Source organism: Halictus rubicundus, chromosome 1 (genome assembly GCF_050948215.1).
Source record: "Halictus rubicundus isolate RS-2024b chromosome 1, iyHalRubi1_principal, whole genome shotgun sequence".
NCBI lineage: Eukaryota > Metazoa > Arthropoda > Insecta > Hymenoptera > Halictidae > Halictus > Halictus rubicundus.
This window is the reverse complement of record NC_135149.1, coordinates 26,914,199-26,933,564: the sequence shown is the minus strand read 5'-3', so window position 1 is coordinate 26,933,564 and position 19,366 is coordinate 26,914,199. Positions and strand designations below refer to the sequence as shown.

General features: G+C 40.0%; 1 protein-coding gene across 1 annotated transcript; it reads right to left on the bottom strand.

Moving 5' to 3' along the window:
• Positions 1 to 432: 432 nt before the first annotated feature.
• On the bottom strand, positions 433 to 18,797 carry Clic (chloride intracellular channel protein 5). The gene is made up of 4 exons (XM_076797044.1): positions 18,569 to 18,797; positions 2,763 to 3,068; positions 2,304 to 2,630; positions 433 to 1,770 (listed from the first exon to the last, which is right to left on the bottom strand). Exons 1-4 carry the CDS (start codon positions 18,635 to 18,637, stop codon positions 1,690 to 1,692), a joined length of 783 nt encoding a protein of 260 aa, XP_076653159.1. The 5' UTR covers positions 18,638 to 18,797; the 3' UTR covers positions 433 to 1,689.
• Positions 18,798 to 19,366: the final 569 nt, after the last annotated feature.

Below are 19,366 nucleotides of genomic sequence, written 5' to 3'. Positions count from 1 at the left end.
ATGGACAGCGATGTCGTCCGGATAGATATATTCTTTTTCATTACCGGATCCTGCTTATGATTTTCCGTAGATTATGCGAGCTGCGTTTTGTGAACGATGAAGATCAATAAAAAATTTGAATACACAATTTTCTGCTTGTTCTCCTGTCCTTCGAATATACCGAAGTACAATACATGTGTAGAGTCACATGAAAATATTAATATTTGTACCGATATATTGTACAAGATATCACCGCACCAAAACTCGATTACTTTTCGTATCATATAATTGAAATAGTAGAATAAGCGTAGTATAAGCGTTCTGTATTGCGTAGAATTCTGGATTGTAACAGAGAGAGTAACAAATATGAAATCGCGACGTCTCTCGTGATTTTATGAATAATGCGAATGTTTGTTTGCGAGGGGTTTCTAATAAATACATTATCAGGTCGAGTTATTGTAAACACTGGTATATTCATTTCTACGAGTATAAACCAAAGTAATACAATAATAGCAATAATAATCATTTATAATATAATTATAATAATATAATCGCTAATACGAAAATACCGAGTTTGTTAAATCGTTGGACTGTGTTAATAAGAAGCGCTATTTTCCCGGACGATGATTCTTCCACCTCTTTTAAGGCAACATTTACAAAGAGGTCCGCAACGACCAGGCATACTATTCGTAAAATTCTTCCCTTGCGTGGAGCCATCCACGAAAATTCAGATTTCGAAATCAAGTCGACGAATTTAACTAAGAACTTTGTATCACAACGTAGAACTTCCAAGAAACGTATGCACTATTTCATTCCGAAACCCAAAGCGCTGTTTTTTGAACGTTGCGTTCTATGCAAAATACATCGGACTAGAATATCCCTTCCTATCCAGACTACCGTTACAGTTTTAGACGTTGACAAAAGAAAGTCAATTACGTTCAGATGGGAGATAAACGGGGAACAATTTTCGAGAAGAAAAGACCAGGGAAACGGCGGAGGAATTATATTAATATGTTCAATGGTCGATCACTATCCGAATGCATACGTCTCTCTTATAATCCTTCATTTGATTGCTAACCATCAAAAGATGGGGGGACACAGAGAAACTCTTAAAAAAAAATACACGAAGTCTCGATCTAAAGTACATTGTAAAATATTAAAATGCCATTCTCTAATAATAATGCTACTCAAGTCAGATCTACGTACGACTCGTCGTACGTAGCCACCAAGGGGAAAAGAAACGAAAAAAAGAAAAAGAAACAAAGACGAACGAAAAATGTAGAGGAAAAGGAAAAATCATGTGGTTCCCTGGACACGCATAACTGGTCGTCTTTGAAGGCCTTAATACAATTTCACGTGTGTATGTACTTATATGTTCTTGTCTCTTGCGGTAAAAAAGCTACTTGTAGTCTGCATTTAATTTGAACCGTAAAACAGCGTCGACGGATCGTTTATCAAATGTAGCAAAAGTGTTTGTAGAAACGGGGAGTCCGTCGAGCAGAATTTTCGATCTGGAGCTCCGAATACTTTTTACTCTCATAAATTAATTAGATCCTTCCTACACGGAGCCGTTCGTCGTAGAACAATCGTAAAAAAACGTTTACTGCGCCGTCGCGTATGCACCGTCCGTGTCCACAGTGATGCCGACGATCATCATGCTTTTTCTGAATTAATGTGACGAGATCGTAGGCCCGACGGCACAGGTCCAGCCTAGTCGTCGTTGACCTCGATTGGGATACTGGTCGTGAACGTTGGGGTCTCCAGCTCCTCGTGCTTCTTCATCTTCATACTCTGCAACAGCAACCATTACATTTCTACGTGACTTTAAAAACGAGTTGGGCGACTAAAGATTAAATCTACATGGCTGACCCTCGTCCGCCTTTTCCCTACCAGATCACTTTTGACTTATGTACTACACAGTCTACATGGCTAACCCTCGTTCATACTAGCTCACTTTTGACCCATGTATTACACGGTTTTATAAATACATTCGTAAAGTAGGTCTAGTACTCTTTTCAATCCTCGTTCTTAACTCTAATCCCAAGAGGACTAGTCCAACCTCTCATGCGCTCCGCAGAGTCTGTCTTGTAAGATGTACCTCTTAAAAATGTGACGTAGACACAATTTGTTCGTTTCAAGTGTAAAATAAATGAAGTATCATCCTAGAATATTTGATGGGACTATCTTTGAGGAGCCTGTGAGGGTCAGGGAGATTTTTTAAAGGAATGCAAAGGGCTCAACGGAGCAGAATTTTTGTCCGATTCCAGTTCCCGTGAGGTATATATTTGCATAAATATGCAGTTCTTTCGCGGCGCGTCCGTTACCTGCTGCAGCTTGTAATGGTTAATAATGTCTTGGTCAGCCGGGCAGCTTTGCAAGAAGGCGTCCAGCCTGTACATGTGGTGCATATACCGCCACAGATGCACCAGGGTCTCCGGGATCTCGAAATCGGCGAAGTACTTGCCGGCGACCCTGATGTGTTGCAGCCGCGGCATCAGTTCGCAATCGAAACAGCACATCGTGTCCCCGGTGAGGAAACGCGTCCCTTTGCGACCTAAATGCTCGTCGATTTTCCGCAGGTGTGCCATCAGCGACGACGACTTTGGGTCTTTGTCCTTGTCCTTCGCGTTCAGTAGTAACAACTTCAATTTCTGCAATAGCAAAGCGAACGGTTAGCCTGAACGAATTGTTTGCAACGGGAGCTGCCACCAAAATGGCGGAACATTTAAACGATTCGATGGAACGAAAACTGGGGGTCAACGTGTTAATGGATTTTTACGTACACTGAACAAATTTTCGACGAGGGTAGCCACTTCTTTGTCCTGCACGAAGAGGTTGTGCCCACCGGGAATGTTCTTCATGATGTGTCGTTCGATCTTCTCGTTCTCCAAAATGGCGTCCCCGTTGTCGATTAGAATCGGCGGCGGGGTCGCCTGGAAATTCGTGCGAAAATCTGGCGGTGGTTTCTGCATGTCCACGGTGGTCACCTTCAGGGAGATCGTCTTCAACTCCGCGAGAAGGTACAGGTCCATGAAGTATTCCTGACAGAAGAGGCAGGCACCCTTCCTACGTCCATCGATGGTCGATGCCTGCGGACACATGGACACGACGTTATTCGTTGCAAATGAATTTTATATTACAGCTTCGGTGAACATTATTAACGACAGGGAAATTGAACGGGCGCGTTATTCGACGCTATGAATTCGTAGATGCCACGGTTTCTTGCGCAATCATGCACAGACTGTGGTCAACGTGGAAGCGACTCGACTCGACTCGACGAGCATGGAACTGTTTTCTCCAGTTGATCGAGCAAATTGAGAGTATCTAGCGTACTCGCTCCGCTCTCATTTTCCCGGTGTCACGGTTTATTTATTCCCTTGGTGACGCACCCCACTTTCTTTCTTTCTCCCTCAAGGCTACGCTCGAAAGTTTCTTCCGACCAGTTTGCTGCCGAAAATTGTCCTTTTCTGTGCTCATTTAAAATGGCCACTTTTCAAGATTTGATCAATCGAATCGCGCGAGCACGCTTTTATTTAATAGCTAAGCCCTTGCAAACCTTTACGTCTCGACTTCGTTTTACACACGTTCTCCAAGTTCTCTGAGATCAATGTTGGTCCTAAAGCCACGCCTATATATAAAATAATCAGAATTCAGATGAAATAATTATACTATAAGAATCGCAGTCCCAGGAGTCGTGTGTTTCAAAGGATGTCGAAATTATGATATCCAACGAGGTACCACAGCGTCCATTAATTTTATTTTAAGAATCAGCATCCCCTAACGTGGAGGCCTACGGCCGGGCTCCATTAATAGGAGCCGAAGAGGATAACTTTACGAGTTGACTGTAAACGTTACGCTGAAAACTATACACCGGAAGGTAATGGTGTAATGATAGTAATAAACCTTGGATCTTGAAGAGAGGCAGCGGTTATCAAGAGATTGCTAAATTTCCCTTTCTGGACCAGTCGAGGAAACGTGCAGCAATATTTCCCGATCGAAATTAACTTTTAATAAACGATCCTCTGGAACGGGACCAGGAAAAGGTATTTCCGCAGCAGCGCGAGGCTTTTTCCTCAAAGTTGGTCTCGGCACTTGGTACCCGGAGAGGCGATAATCAAGAGGATCGTGCATTAGCATTAGCGCGGGTAAATTGTGATCCCGGCACTGTGCCAGCTTCTCCGTCAGGAGCGTCGCCTCTATTTTCACTCGATTTCGACAATCTCGCGAGGCGGCTTCCAAAACGAAATCTCTCGGCGTATCGGAACTTTCTGCCGTGGTGGGAGGGCGAACGAAGAATGAACGCAGAATCGCCGTTCACACGGGCAGGAGTATTTTTTTCCCGGTGACGTAAGCCCGACCTCTGAGTTTTAAGAGCGAGAGCAAGTCATGCACCGCAGAGAGAGAGAGCCGGACGCACACGGTGCCAAGCTCGCCGAGACTTTTTGGCCAAGGCCAGAACAATTTTGCGCTTGGTCAGTTCCGTGTGCTTTTTGGAAAATGTCCCCGGCACGACGGACCGTGGAAGATTGATCGTCCGACGGGGCGTACCGAGCGACAAATTGCCTAAATTGCCTGGTCGTCGATGCCATAACGTCGATATCTATTCGCGTTCTCGCGGTACATTGTCCAAAAGCAGACGCGATCATACTCCTACCAAATCGCATATGGTGCGCGTTAAAATGTCCGCGGCTCAGCGAAAATAAAATAAAGCGTGAATTTTGTATGTTCACACGAATCGAGTATATTTCATTCGTATGGACCAATAATTGTTACTAGTTACTTGATCATTAAGTTTGCATCTTACGCTGGAATTTACACTGTACAGTCAAACCTGTTTTTGTGCGGTCCCTCTCAACCGCAGAGCTTTTCTTCAATATGTTGTAAAAAATTATTTGTGTTATAGCTATTTACGAAGTTTCTGGATATTTTTTCTTGTGCGGTTTCTTTTATGCGGTCTTTATCTACCGCACAAAAACAGATTTGACCGTAATTGATATTCAGTTCCACTTAGTTCATGACTATCGTTTTTAAGCGAATCAAGAGCGCTGGTCGCGGTTGACCTCCGTGGGGGTCAACGTGTTAATGATTTAAATTATTTTCATTTTTCTACCGTTTCAAATTTCTTGTCTTTCCGACAATTGCATGAAATCTGCATTCTATTTACCAGCAATTTAACTCTGCAAAATCGGATTCGATTTTATCCCAACGATACATATTAATAAAAATTAATGGAAAAATAACGCAGCTTTAAACAGTATTAAAATCTTGTTTTCAAATTCCGTATCATTCACGGCGTATAACGAGTCTGACAAGTGTTTCTCGAGAGTCACCTAATGCCGAGGAATCAGAGAGAATTGCTATAATAACATCGACCTTTTATTACAGATTCGACGAGGCTTGTAAATGAATTTCCCTCGGTTTTCGTAAAGTGATTGCCGCAGGTGGGAATTCGAGTTACGGTACATCTCATTGTCAGCAATCATGAGCAGTCCGCTTCGACGATCTAACGGAGCCTTGAATCGATCTCGGTGACTTCGATCAACGACGGAAACCGGCAAAGGTATCCGTGTCATCAAATATCAGTGGCGAGGAAAGCGTCGACGGTGGATCAAATGTCACGAAGACGCTGGAACGTCTTTCATCTTCGAGCGGGCGCGGGAGACCGGCGTCTACCCGCGAATTGCGTCCTTTCTCTCTTGCGAAAGTTCGCCGATTCGATTACAATCGACGTTCACGGTCTTTGTCGTAAACTATTAGGGGGGCCCATAAGGAATCAATTATTTTCAAATCTAAAACAAACTTTGTAGTAAATTCAACTCCATCATTATCAAGGACAGTTTGCCATCTTTCCTGCAAATTTTCAATCCCCCTCTTATAGAAATCCAGGGTTCCTGAAGCAAAATATGACTCAAGGCGCTTCCTTACATCTTCTACAGAATGTTTTATTTCTTAAATAATGCTCCAGAGATCTGAAAAGATGATAACTGACCCAAAATCTGGGTCCTTGAGCTCTCTGTCTTCAAGGGGACGCTGGAATCGACAGTGTCTTGAAATTAAACTTGGTAAACGTGGCCGTTCGAATCCTACAAGTGTTAGGGGGACCCCCAAGGAATCAATTATTTTGAAATCTAAAACAAACTTTGTAGTAAATTCAACTCCATCATTATCAAGGACAGGTTTGCCATCTTTCCTGCAAATTTTCAACCCCAATCTTACAGAAATCCAGGATTCCTGAAGCAAAATATGACTCAAGGTGTCTCCTTACATCTTCTACAGAAGTGAATGTTTTATTTCATAAATAATGCTCCAGAGATCTGAAACAATGATAACTGACCCAAAATCTGGGTCCTTGAGCTCTCTGTCTTCAAGGGGACGCTGGAATCGACAAATGTTAGGGGGACCCATGAGTAATCAATTATTTTGAAATCTAAAACAAACTTTGTAGTAAATTCAACTCCATCATTATCAAGGACAGGTTTGCCATCTTTCCTGCAAATTTTCAACCCCCCTCTTATAGAAATCCAGGGTTCGTGAAGCAAAATATGACTCAAGATGCCTCCTTACATCTTCTATGGAAGTGAATATTTTATTTCTTAAATAATGCTCCAGAGATCTGAAACAATGATAACTGACCCAAAATCTGGGTCCTTGAGCTCTCTGTCTTCAAGGGGACGCTGGAATCGACAAATGTTAGGGGGACCCATGAGTAATCAATTATTTTGAAATCTAAAACAAACTTTGTAGTAAATTCAACTCCATCATTATCAAGGACAGGTTTGCCATCTTTCCTGCAAATTTTCAACCCCCCTCTTACAGAAATCCAGGGTTCGTCAAGCAAAATATGACTCAAGGTGCTTCCTAACATCTTCTACAGAATGTTTTATTTCTTAAATAATGCTCCAGAGATCTGAAAAGATCAGAGGGAGCAATATCCGGTGAGTACAGGGGGTGCGGTAAAACTTCCCATTGCAATTCTTTGACTTTTTCCTGAGTGAATTTCGCTCTATGGGGCCGGGCATTGTCAATTTGCAGTATTACACCATTTCTGTGGACTAAAGATGCCCTCTTTTTCAATAGTTCTGAATACAGTAATTGCTGACAATACAACTGAGCAGTAACTGTTTCTCCAGGTTTCAACAGCTCAAAGTGAATTATGCCACGACGGTCCCACCAAATGCACAGTAACACCTTTCTAAGTGATAAGCTAGGTTTAGGGGTTGATATTGCGGTTTGATCTGCAGAAAGCCATTGCTTGGGACGCTTTATGTTATCATAAAGAATCCATTTTTCATCTCCGGTAACGATTCTGCCAAGAAATGGATCTCTACGAAATCTGGATAGCAATGAAGTGCAAATTGATCGACGAATATTCTTGTTGGTCTCAGATAATTGATGCGGTACCCATCATCCTTGCCTATGTGCCTTTCCCATTTCGTTTAGGTGCCTTTGTATAGTCGACCATGTGGACCCAAGGCTTCTCGATAATTCTTGTATACTTAATTTTGGATCAGCTTCCACTAGAGATTTTAGGGTGCCATTATCAAATTCAACTGGTCGTCCGAGGCCTGTCAGAGAGATAATAATCACCAGCAGCAAACCTTCTAAACCAACGTTAACACTTGTTGACCTTCAATACATCTCCATAAACATCGCAAATTTTCTTTGTTGTTACCGTTGCGTTAAATCCCGCATGAAAATGAAAAAGTATGCAATGACGAATATGATCCTCGGAAGGTACGGACGCCGCCATTTTATTGCAGGGTTGTAAAAAAAATTATACTTTTTAGAATATTTTGAACACAGGCTGCTTTTAAACTGCGGACATCTTTATGCAAAATTTTGTGCATTGATTGCAGGAAGCAGGAGTTTCATAGGCATTTATTTCCTCCTTTAATAACTTCGCTAAGTTGCAAATACAGTCTTTTCTCGATATATGTCCCAAATATCTATCCGATAAAAGTCCCAGAGCTTTCCCCACTACTCGAGGCCACTCGTATTTCGCTGTCCTTTTCTACGTTCGGCAGTGTATCTTCTAGTCGGTTTATGTCCCTGGGTAGACCCGTTTTGTGGACATATATCGAGACTGTAATATAATCGTGTTATTACCACGTTGAACGCCACGTCAAAAATTATTTGTGCAGGTTTTAAAATGAATTTTTACGTTGATATATTCATTCTACTAAACTTAATTAGGATCTGTAACATGCAAGAAAGTTGGAGGATTACTCGGTATCGTACATTTAATTTTTTGCAATTTTTATTTCATTAAATAACTTACTTTGATTTTATGGAATTTTTCGGGTTTCTAGTTCGGCGTTCAAAGTGTTAAAATCGCCAGAATTTTTCATCTTTTTTGTGTTTCATTGATTTTGGAGAACAAAAATGTGCGGAAAAATATTTTGCAGTTCGAGAAAGCATTACTTATTGGTACATCGGATAACACGGTTGTAGATAAATAAGTGTGTTAGATTTTATGCGAATAAACAAAATCTTCGACGATGTTCAATAAACTCAACGGCGAGGTTGTACTTGAGACTTCCGGTGCGTATTTTCGCACCGCGAATGTAAATAAATGTAAAGTTATCCACGGAATGTAGGCCAGAAGCAGTTTTGTGACTTTTTAGCAGGAGTGTAAGCGGAGTATCTAATTAAACAAATTGAAAGTGGTTATTATCTGGGTGCCCGGTTGTGGATCGAGTTAATTACGTCCGGAAAATTACGTGCACTGATAACGGAGAAAACTAAATGCACCCAATTGCAATGTATTAAGTAATTAACACTGGCGCTGCTAAGCAAACTAATCGAGATAGTAATCGAGGATCTTCGATATTTGATAACATCGGAGCACTTTTCTTTGCTTCACGATATTACGTGTACAATTTTGTTTATTTGTATAATTTTGTTTGAAAAATTCTCTCTTCATAAATAGTATGAAAACAGGACTTGATAAGCAAGTCAGATTTTTAAAGGACTAGGGCTGATATACAGGAGGAAATAAATTAAATGATAATGTTGCAAACGTGTTAATGGTTAAGATTATTACATCTGGTTTTCGAGCGTTCATTATACGATTTTTCGCGTTGTTCAAATGGCACACCTGTGGGATATGAGATACCGTCTAACAGTTGACCGAAGCAAATTCCTGATTTCTTCTGAAATAAGCATTTCTCCGCGCACCGGTGCACCTACACACAGTATTCGTGTTTCAACCTGACCGAGGTCTGGTTTCGGAGGAAATGTAAAACCACTGACGTCGTTAAATGACGTTGTTGAACTTACTATTACCACAAAATACTCTTCGAATAACAAAAGAAATTTTTATTCAACCGTTTGCCTTACAATTGAATTCCAAGGTTTCAGATTATAGTATACTACTCCATTTCACATGCCTGACGCTTCAAATACACATCGGTGAAAAATAAAATATTACTAAAAACATGATTGTATTGTTTCACAATTAATTCTACATGGTCAGGTTGTTATTACAGATACTAATTTATGGAATTTATTTTAAAGCAAGCCTAAAGTCAGCTTCTTAAAGTTCTATAAAAATTACAATATTGCTCTATCATTAATTTAGAAATACTGTTGATGCACTCCTAATGTTTAAGGTATACTGAGTGTCCCAGAAAGTTCATCATAATTACTTCCGTCCTCAAAGCCTTCAAAGAAATCGACAGAAAACCTAGGAAACGAGTGTACCGTAATAACGACGAGCGCCAATAAAATAAGATAGCAAAAAGCCGGAAATTTATAGATAATTGCAACGCAAAGGTGAGGCGCAAGCCGTGTACTTACGGAGTTAACCCGTAATTTGCGAAAGAATCAATTACACGGCTCTTCCGTCAGCGATTATTAAAAAATTCGAGTCAACAAATAAACGAGGGGCAATGTAGATTCGTATCTCGAGGAAAGGGAAGCGTAAAGAAGAAGCAACGGTGCAAGATACACGTCGTCGAATACATTATGCGGCCGTACACGGTAAATAAGTAAATACGCGATCACGCGAACAATTCATTTATCGGTGGAGCATGCTACGGTAATGAATACAGTTTCATAACGCACGTGTCCTCTGATCGTCGAGGATACGTCATGTCATCGTTTCTTCTTTTTTATGCGCTCGTTCGCAGACGTTACTGTTCATTAGACATCAATATATTCGAGGATAAACGTTTGGACACTTGCGGAACCGCGTTATAGCGTTTGTAGGCCATAACAGACTATACGAGCTTTTGTTCTTGACCTGCTAACCCCACCCCTCAGACAACCCAAACAACTTTAAACTATGTTAATGACGAACCTACCGAGCCTTAAAAGTCACTAATACGTGTTATTTTATAGAAATGACGAGATTGAATTTATTTGGATTTTGTGCGGTTCGTATTATAATATATATTCTACTAAAATATATTAACACTAAACCTACCACGGTCAAAATGACCGAGATACATTTTACTAGATAAAAATAAAAATTTATTTCTTCAATAATTTCAATAACAGGGTCATATATGGCTGCTCTTAAATTCTTTTAATTGATTCGCAAACTTTGCAACAAGGGGTTCTTTCCACCCTATAAAATAGGCTCCTTTTTGTGCGGACCCTTTCTTTGCCCTCTGTTTTTCATACACTCATTTCTTAAATCTCACTGTTTATATCTTTAATGTTAATTTTGTACTCGAAAATGCTCATTATATTGTCTCAATCCTAGTTTTTAAGTCACCCATGTAATGTAATGTTAGCATGCACAGCCATGTGCATGCTGCTAATAATCCCATGTGGGGTTCTATAGCTTAATAAAAAAAAAAAAAAAAAATTCTTTTAATCTTGTTACCGCTTTAAATGGCACCCACTCGTTTTTGTCGCAAATGCATAAAATTTACAGTCTATTCAATCACCATTTGTTACTAAATTTCTATATATCTAGTAGACTGTTTTATGCATCCATGGCAAGAATGGACAGGTCAAATAAGAAACAGTAAAAAGCTTTAAAGAATTTAAAAATACTGTTATTAAAATTATTAAGAAAATGAACACATGTCTATGTGGCCCCTGCATCTCGCAGTTAATTGATACAATTTTGCATAAAAATCCACAGTCCAATAAACTTTTCGAGAAATTACTAAAAAATCTTAACACTAAGATCATTCCGTAAACGTTAATCGACACACGTACTTATCTTTTTTTTTTTTTAATTAGGTTAGAAGGCTTCGATGAAGCTGAAGAGAAACTTGCGAGTGCGGTTTGCAAATTTTAGTTTATGCTTCGGTTGAGCTCGGAGCTATTTATGTATAACTTATAAGGAAATTATACCGTGACCCTGCTCGGAGATTCACGACCATCGGTCTAGCTGAAACCGATGACGCTTGTGTAATGACCTTAGAGAAGATTAAGCCGCAACATGCGATCGATTTTTTGTAACCGCACTCGGTAATGCGATACTTTTCCCGTCCGCGTTTTCGAACGAGAAGCACGCAGGATATTTCCCGTTGAACAGTGCTTATGTTTATATAATATTGAGCAGTGTTTATGACAAAAATGGGTAACAGTGAAAACTGAAGAATTTAAGAATACAGTTAGGCTGTGTTCCCAATTTATTAAAATTCTTGAGAAACGGTGCCATTTTCGTAAGGCGACATTTATGGTAGAGTAACCTAATTTGTCCCACGTAAACGTAGCTGAGCTCAAATTAGATTACATCGGTACAAAAATATTTGATTAACCCATTTGCATCATAATGACATATGAAAAGAAGGCCTTTGTCACCAGTCTCTTTCTTTTTTGTTATATTTGACCAGGAAAATTGAGCGTATATATACGCTACTGATGCAATTGGGTTAATTTGGACCACCATGTATTTTGAGAAAGAAAAATATTTCAAGAGTTAACAGTAGTACTAATTGCTTAGAAAATGGATGCTTAGAATTAGTATTGCTAGTGGCACTGATTAACCACGATTTATAAATTAGGTCCACGCTGGTATACTTCGGCGCCCCTGCTATAAGCGCTTGGTAACAGAAGCTTGAACAGGTTTTTCACTTTAAACAAATCGTTCCTGAAGAGGCAAAGATTGTTGCTACGAGTGTTTCGGTGGCAACGACCGACGGGTAAGAGCAAATGCAAAATAACCCGAATTGGAAGCGTCGAGATAATCGCGAGGAGGGCGTGGAAGGGGGAAAGAAGTGTGTTTACGCAGCAAAAGGGGGAAAGAAAGCCAGAAGAGCGAGGAAAGCGGAAGGTAAAGGAGTTCATCGTTTAACGGTAGAATCTCGAGGACTTCGGCGAGCTCCCCCGTCGTTTCATCCCGTTTGACACACTTACGGGGACCTCGCATGATCGCCTTCCGAGTGCAAGGTCGGCCAGTTACCATTAAATCTCCTCGTGTAATGAAACTTCACCGGCTATTTTACGCTCCCGCAGGATTCCGCTTTATACCACTGGTTCTCTCTCTCTCTCTCTCTCTCTCTCTCTCTCTCTCTCTCTCTCTCTCTCTCTCTCTCTCTCTCTCTCTCTCTCTCTCTCTCTCTCTCACATATTTCGTTCCCCCTCTCCCACTTCCTGGAGGATTTTTTAAAAAGTTAGAAATATTTTCCTTGGGGAGTTAAACCTCAAATCTACACTACAGATTTAATTTAATAATATTTTCCTCGGGGAGTTAAAGCTTAAATCTACACCACAGATTTAATTTAATAATATTTTTCTCGGGGAGCTAAATCTAAAATCTACACTGTACATTTAATTTAATAATATTTTTCTCGAGGAGCTAAATCTCAAATCTACACTGCAGATTTAATTTAATAATATTTTCCTCGGGGAGCTAAACCTCAAATCTACACTGCAGATTTAATTTAATATTTTTCCCGGGGAGCTAAACCTCAAATCTACACCACAGATTTAATTTAATAATATTTTCCTCGAGGAGCTAAATCTCAAATCTACACTGCCAATTTAATTTAATAATATTTTCCTCGGGGAGCTAAACCTCAAATCTACACTGCAGATTTAATTTAATATTTTTCCCGGGGAGCAAAATCTCAAATCTACACTACAGATGTTATTCAATAATATTTTTCTCTGGGAGCTAAACCTCAAATCTACACTACATATTTAATTTAATAATATTTTCCTCGAGGAGCTAAATCTAAAATCTACACTGCAGATTTAATTTAATAATATTTTCCTCGGGGAGCTAAACCTTGAATCTACACTACAGATTTAATTAAATAATATTTTTCTCGGGGAGCTAAACCTTAAATCTACACTACAGATTTAATTTAATAACATTTTTCTCGGAGAGCTAAACCTCAAATCTCCACTACAGATTTAATTAAATAATATTTTTCTCGGGGAGCTAAACCTTAAATCTACACTACAGATTTAATTTAATAATATTTTTCTCGGGGAGCTAAACCTCAAATCTACACTACAGATTTGATTAAATAATATTTTTCTCGGGGAGCTAAACCTCAAATCTACACTACAGATTTTAATTTAATAATATTTTCCTCGGGGAGCTAAATCTCAAATATACACTAAAGATTTAATATATTCATAACAAAAATGTCTACGTCAAAAATAAAAAGTTGAATTTATTCTCTGCCCAGTTCTTAATATAAAATGTACTTTACTAAAGACATTTATCGAATCATTTTCCACGAATATTTTCAATAGTAATAAAGTGCGGATCTTTATGCAGCCAAAAATTTTTATACGTCAATTGCAATCTATAGGAGCTAAGTAAAAACTTATTTTGCTCATTAATAATTTTTATATGTTAAAAATAGTATACCGACATTGTTAAAATTTTTTAATCTTTTTACTATTTGTATTACATCTGCTCATTTTTGTCATAAACGCATAAAAACCGCAGTCTAGTAATAAAACACAAGATCTAAACCTGTCGGTATTTTAAAATGATTAAAAGAGAAATTATGCTGGAAATGTTGCTCGAGGACCACGCGCGTCCTCAGAGGGTTAAAAAACGTGGCAGCGTTCAACAGATGTTGCTACTGCCACTTCATCACGAGAGAACGTTATACCACGGCATAGTGAGCATTGCATTCGAATATCAATAAAACATTGACACGCGTATACTAATTTTAGAAAAAGAAATTATAGAGTTGTCGGTTTTATTAATACCAGCGACGACACGGATAATTTATGACAATTCGGAGAAAGGTGCCGGGCCAATAAATCAATGTGTGTTCATCTTCACGTACAGGGTGTATCAATAATTCACAATCGCAAAACTTCCACTTTATCTTACAAGAGGAAACGATTTATTATGTCATTACTTATCAACCCTTAAAAATTGCTGTATCAATATTCAAAATATTTTTTACATTATTAAATTTGTTTGTATTTAGATTACTAAACATTTCAGTATTGTACGAGTAAATCACACAATTTTCGTATGTATAGCATGAAAAAAAATTTATAGAAGGGAAATATTCTAGGTCGGAAGAAATGTTTCGTTTTGTAGTTAAAATAGCTTCGAGTGCAAAGGGTTGCTACAAACAAATTGGAATTTTAAATGCCTTAGTGATTTTTGGACCGTCCTATGTAAAATCAAACTTACTAAAATTATTTTCTCTCTCTGTGTAAACTGTGCGAAATGAATGATTTTTGAATTACTATTTTCGCCGCCGGCAAGTAGAGCTTGCGGGATTATTTGCGTGTTCTCACTTGGCTGTGCCTTATTAGCGTAAGAGTCTTGCAGGTAAGGTGTTAAGCTAATCAAATTATCATCGGCAGCCTCGAATACGAGGAATCGAAACTGCCGCTGCCGCGTTCCTGTGTCGGTTATTTATTTATTTATTTAGGCCGGGGAACGATAACAGAGGTTGTCGTTTAGACCGTTTTCCCACATAGTGTGCACAGTGCGCGCGAGATTCATCGGCAATCAAACAGCCGACGCGATAAGATTAGCGTTTGACACTGCTTCACGGGAACGGCTTGAGCTAGATTAGGAGCGACACAGGTGAAGCGAGTCGAGTCGAGTCCGATCGCCGGATTGGCGAAAGTTTAATCGACGAACTCGTAATTGGACAATCGAGGGAAGCCTCTTTCCCTTTAAGGAGTCGTTTCCCAGGAACGCACACGGTGAAAGACCGTTCCGAGAACTTGGATCGAGTTCGCCCTCGATCGAATCGATCGCCAACAGCCTATCACTCTTGCACCGTCCCAAACAAATTTTTCCTTCTAATCCCTCGTCCAATAACGTTCCCCTGGAATCCAAAAATCGATAACCCTCCATTTTGAATTTCGTCGACATTGCATTTACGGGACCCGTCAAAATGACGGGTTCTAATGTTTTTAATTTAATATTATTAAGATTCTAAGGATGCATACATAAGAAATTATTTAGCAAATTTATTTCTTTGGGTATATATTATTTTAAAAATATTCCTAAAAATGTGGGTAGAACGTTCTTGTTATTTTTATGAAGTAATGCAAAATAGTCGCTTTTAGTGCTCCGTAAACCTAGTGTTAAGTCTGATTTTATTTTATATTGCAAAATTGATCAAACATCAACGCTTGTACGTTAAGTTAGAGACTTCGATAAGTATCTTGGTATTTTTTCAGATTTTTTCACTACCTGGAATAATAATAAACATTCAGGTCTAAAGGAGTTGTAATGCCGGCGGTGTTAGTAAGAAGAACTATACAAATCAATTTTTCAGGAAAAGTATGATTTTTTCACTTATTAGCTACTCGCCAATATTTACTAACTTTCAGCTGAATGATATAAAATATATTTCATTTCATTCTGTACATGAAAAAGATGTTTTGCCTACTATAATTGGCAGAATTTTGATAAGCATAAGATAACAGGGGACTGAAAGTTATTCCGCAGTTCGAAGTGCAGTTGAATATTTATTCCTTTCTCGAAAACCGTAAGGTAATAAAAACCGTTTCCCAATCAGCTGTTGACTATCGAAGCGCACAATGCTCGTTGTTATCTATATTGGGGAAAAATTCGTTCGGTATCGTCGATTTCACACGCGTGTCGTTTGTCGAGCCTCGAGCAAACTGTCTTCGACAGATAATCAATTATCCGGCGACGATTCCGGTTGGTTGCCACGAAACCTTATAATTGGGCCGCGTATCTTTACGCAAAATAAAAATCATTTGTATCTAAAAAAAAATAATCTATAAAAATGTGCATCTTCTGTCAGCATTCTGTGTATTTCACGGACATATTTGTGCTACAGCGCATAAAATCCAGTTATGACGAACACCGTGCATCACCGGCCGCCATATTGGAAAAGATGCAAGGTCCGATGAAAAATTCAGCCCCATTTTCTATCTCGTGCTTCGCTATGCACGACTCTAATCTGGCTAAATTAATAATACGACCGGCGCGAAACGCGTCGTGCTCGTCATTGACCGACTGTGCTCGTGTTTTCCCGATGAAATTACGCGGGAAAAAGGGACACGGCTCGCCAAGGCGAGCTATAAACCATGAATCAACCGGTGACAAGCACTCCGGCTCTGCCGAGAAAGGAACGCAGCATTACCGTCGAAACGTATCACGGGAGATAGCGCAGTCAAGGGTTTCCGACTTCCAAGAAGAGAACACCGATGACGTAGTAAACATACGCAGTCTCCGACCTAACTTTACCAACGTGGATCCTTCGGTTTCAACGTTCGTTACGCGTAGTCCGATTTCCGCGTGATCTCCTTTGCCATTGAGCGACATTGACCAGCAGAGAATTCAGTATCAATTACCCAGGCACGAAAACAATCGGTTTCCCATCGATCTTTGCCACTTGGGGCCCGAGGACGACTATCTTCTATTTTATCTGCTAAATGGAAAAAAAGTTGTAAGAGTACTCTCTCAGCGTCGTGAAACTTAACATTTCAATTTTTACTTCTTTCAATACGTTACTCGGATTTCAGGGAATTTTTGAGACACTCAAAATGCTAAATGGCCACTTGAAAAATTACCGAAAGATAACCTGGAATACCACTGTCCATTGCGGCAACCGGGACGATTGATTCGCTGACATTGTCGCTTCAACCAATTGCAAAATTATGTGAACCTAATTACCTGTTTTCTTTGCAGTACACTACCAAGATATGATAAAATAGAATTGTTTTAAAATAAATATATTTTATCTGATAAAAATTCGCGGTGACCCTATCGGCTACACTATGTGCACCAACGAAAAACAATTGAGAACCGCTGGGGACACTGGAGAGGCTATGGGGTAGCTGATATTTAGTTGCCGAGTTGCAACATCGTTCCTAACAAAATAATAACCAGTCTGCGGAGTTTGTGCACTTTTAACAGAAATTAGTAGTTTGAAAGGATAAAATTAAATTGAAAGAATAAAAAGATTTTAAATATTTAACACTAGATTTACGGGACCCGTCAAAATGATGGGTTCTAATGTTTTTAATGTAATATTATTAAGATCCTAAGGATGCATACATAAGAAATTATTTGGCAAATTTATTTCGTTGGGTATATATTATGTGGGTAGAACGTTCTTGTTATTTTTATGAAGTAATGCAAAATAGTCGCTTTTAGTGCTCCGTAAACCTAGTGTTAAGAGTGTCGAGGTACCATTTTCAATTTTCCTAAACGACCACCCGTGTCTTGCAGTTCCTGCAAACAATTTCAAATTTTGCATAAAGATCCGCAGTCTAATAATAACCCTGCAGGTTACACCATGTGTACCAATGAGTAACAAGGGTTGAGAACCGCTGGGGACACTGAAGAAGCTATACATACGGGGTAGCTTATATTCAATTGCCATGCTGTAACATTGCCCCTGACAAAATAGTAACTATACCAACCGTGATAAGACAGTTACTTTGTGGTAATTATAGGTTATTGTAAACCGAGTACAATTCTTGGCCGTAAGGCTGAATAAAGCAATATTACTATTATTCTTATTAACTATACCAACGGTAGCAAGGAATAACAAGGGTTGAGAGCCGCTGGGGACACTAAAGAAACTGCGTATACCGGGGTAGCTTATATTCGACTACCGAGCTGTAACATTGCTCCTAAACGAAACCGCAAAACGTCACCGGGAAATAACCATCGAAATGTTCCCGCTGAATGGAGTGATTCGACCGAGTAGAACCGAGACACCCGGTACGTGGGAGATCGCCGAATCCGGCGTGGACGTTATCGTAGTCTGTACGCCGACTTCGTTTAGGGAAAAACGATTCAGTGGTTAGAATTAGTCATCGACGAATACGATTATTAACGGACGCCGACCATGTTCCGAAGTCCAGCCGTTCGAAGGAATATTGGGCGATCGATCGGCGCGGTGGATCGATCTGATCGACGGTGACCGAAATGGAAAAAGCAGAACGACGACGGGCCCCGGGTTTCGGGGGGAAAGGAGACAGCGGGCCGGGGTCCTCTTTGTCACCACCGGGGTTCTTCCGCGGTTTTCGGCGCGGCGCTCGTGATCACCGAAACGATGAAGAAGCCGAGAGAGGAGGAAGAGAGTACAGGAAGAAACCAGTCCAGTTCCACGCCCATATCGTGCACGGAACGATAGCCTTTTTTTCCCCCTATCTCTTTCTCCTTCCTCGTCTCTTCGGTTCTCCGCACGCGTGCCAGGCTCACCTTGATGATCAGCTCGATCTCGGGCACCTCGCCGTTGCTGGTGCCGTTCTCGTGGCTGTCGTCCGCCATCCTCGGGTCCCGTTGTCTTCTATCGAACTGCCGAAAGACACTCTTCTGCCAGTTCTCCGCAGCAATTCGCGATCGAGCGGAACACGATTTTTCCTTCCTCCAAAGCTGAACTACGACAGAACGCGATGGAAGCTCGCGGAATACTGACGCAGCCCTCGCCGCGCCACGTTTACGACAATGGCGCCCACCTGTGGACAAACGCGCAAGCTGCGCGCGCCGACCGCCGTCGGTACGTCAGAGAACAGCCCCGAGCCCGGGAACTTTCGAATTTGAAACGCGATGGTTTTTGTGGATTCATGGCGTTCGTTGTTGTCCGAGACGCTGAGATCCCATGAAATATTTAATTGAGGAAATTCTTGTTTCATTCGAGCCTTTTTGTTTCGTATACCCTAACCCCTTGGAACTTCCTGAAAAGAAATCTTCATATTTATGATATAACGGGCTATTCAATGTCTCAAATATACTTCCTCCTGTCGAGTTTTCTATAGACTGGTCCGCAGAAATAGAAATTTGCATAAACGCCCACGATCTAGTGGCTATGACGTAATGTTTATTCTTGGATAATGCACTTATGAATGCAGAAATATATAGTACGTTACAAACTGAAATATATAGAATGCCGGATAAATGAGAAATAATGAGATATTCTTTTTATTAATAAATTGATATGAAAGTATGGTAGCCAGCTCACGAATTCGTACCCAAAGAAAATGCAAACACCATTCGTTT

Bases quoted from the DNA above. Each gene is read 5' to 3' on its own strand.
- Clic (XM_076797044.1), bottom strand. From the start codon at position 18,637: ATGGCGGACGACAGCCACGAGAACGGCACCAGCAACGGCGAGGTGCCC. The intron at 3,069-18,568 runs GTGAGCCTGGCA...ATGTGTCCGCAG, and splicing joins AGATCGAGCTGATCATCAAG to GCATCGACCATCGATGGACG. The intron at 2,631-2,762 runs GTACGTAAAAAT...TTGCTATTGCAG, and splicing joins TCGTCGAAAATTTGTTCAGT to AAATTGAAGTTGTTACTACT.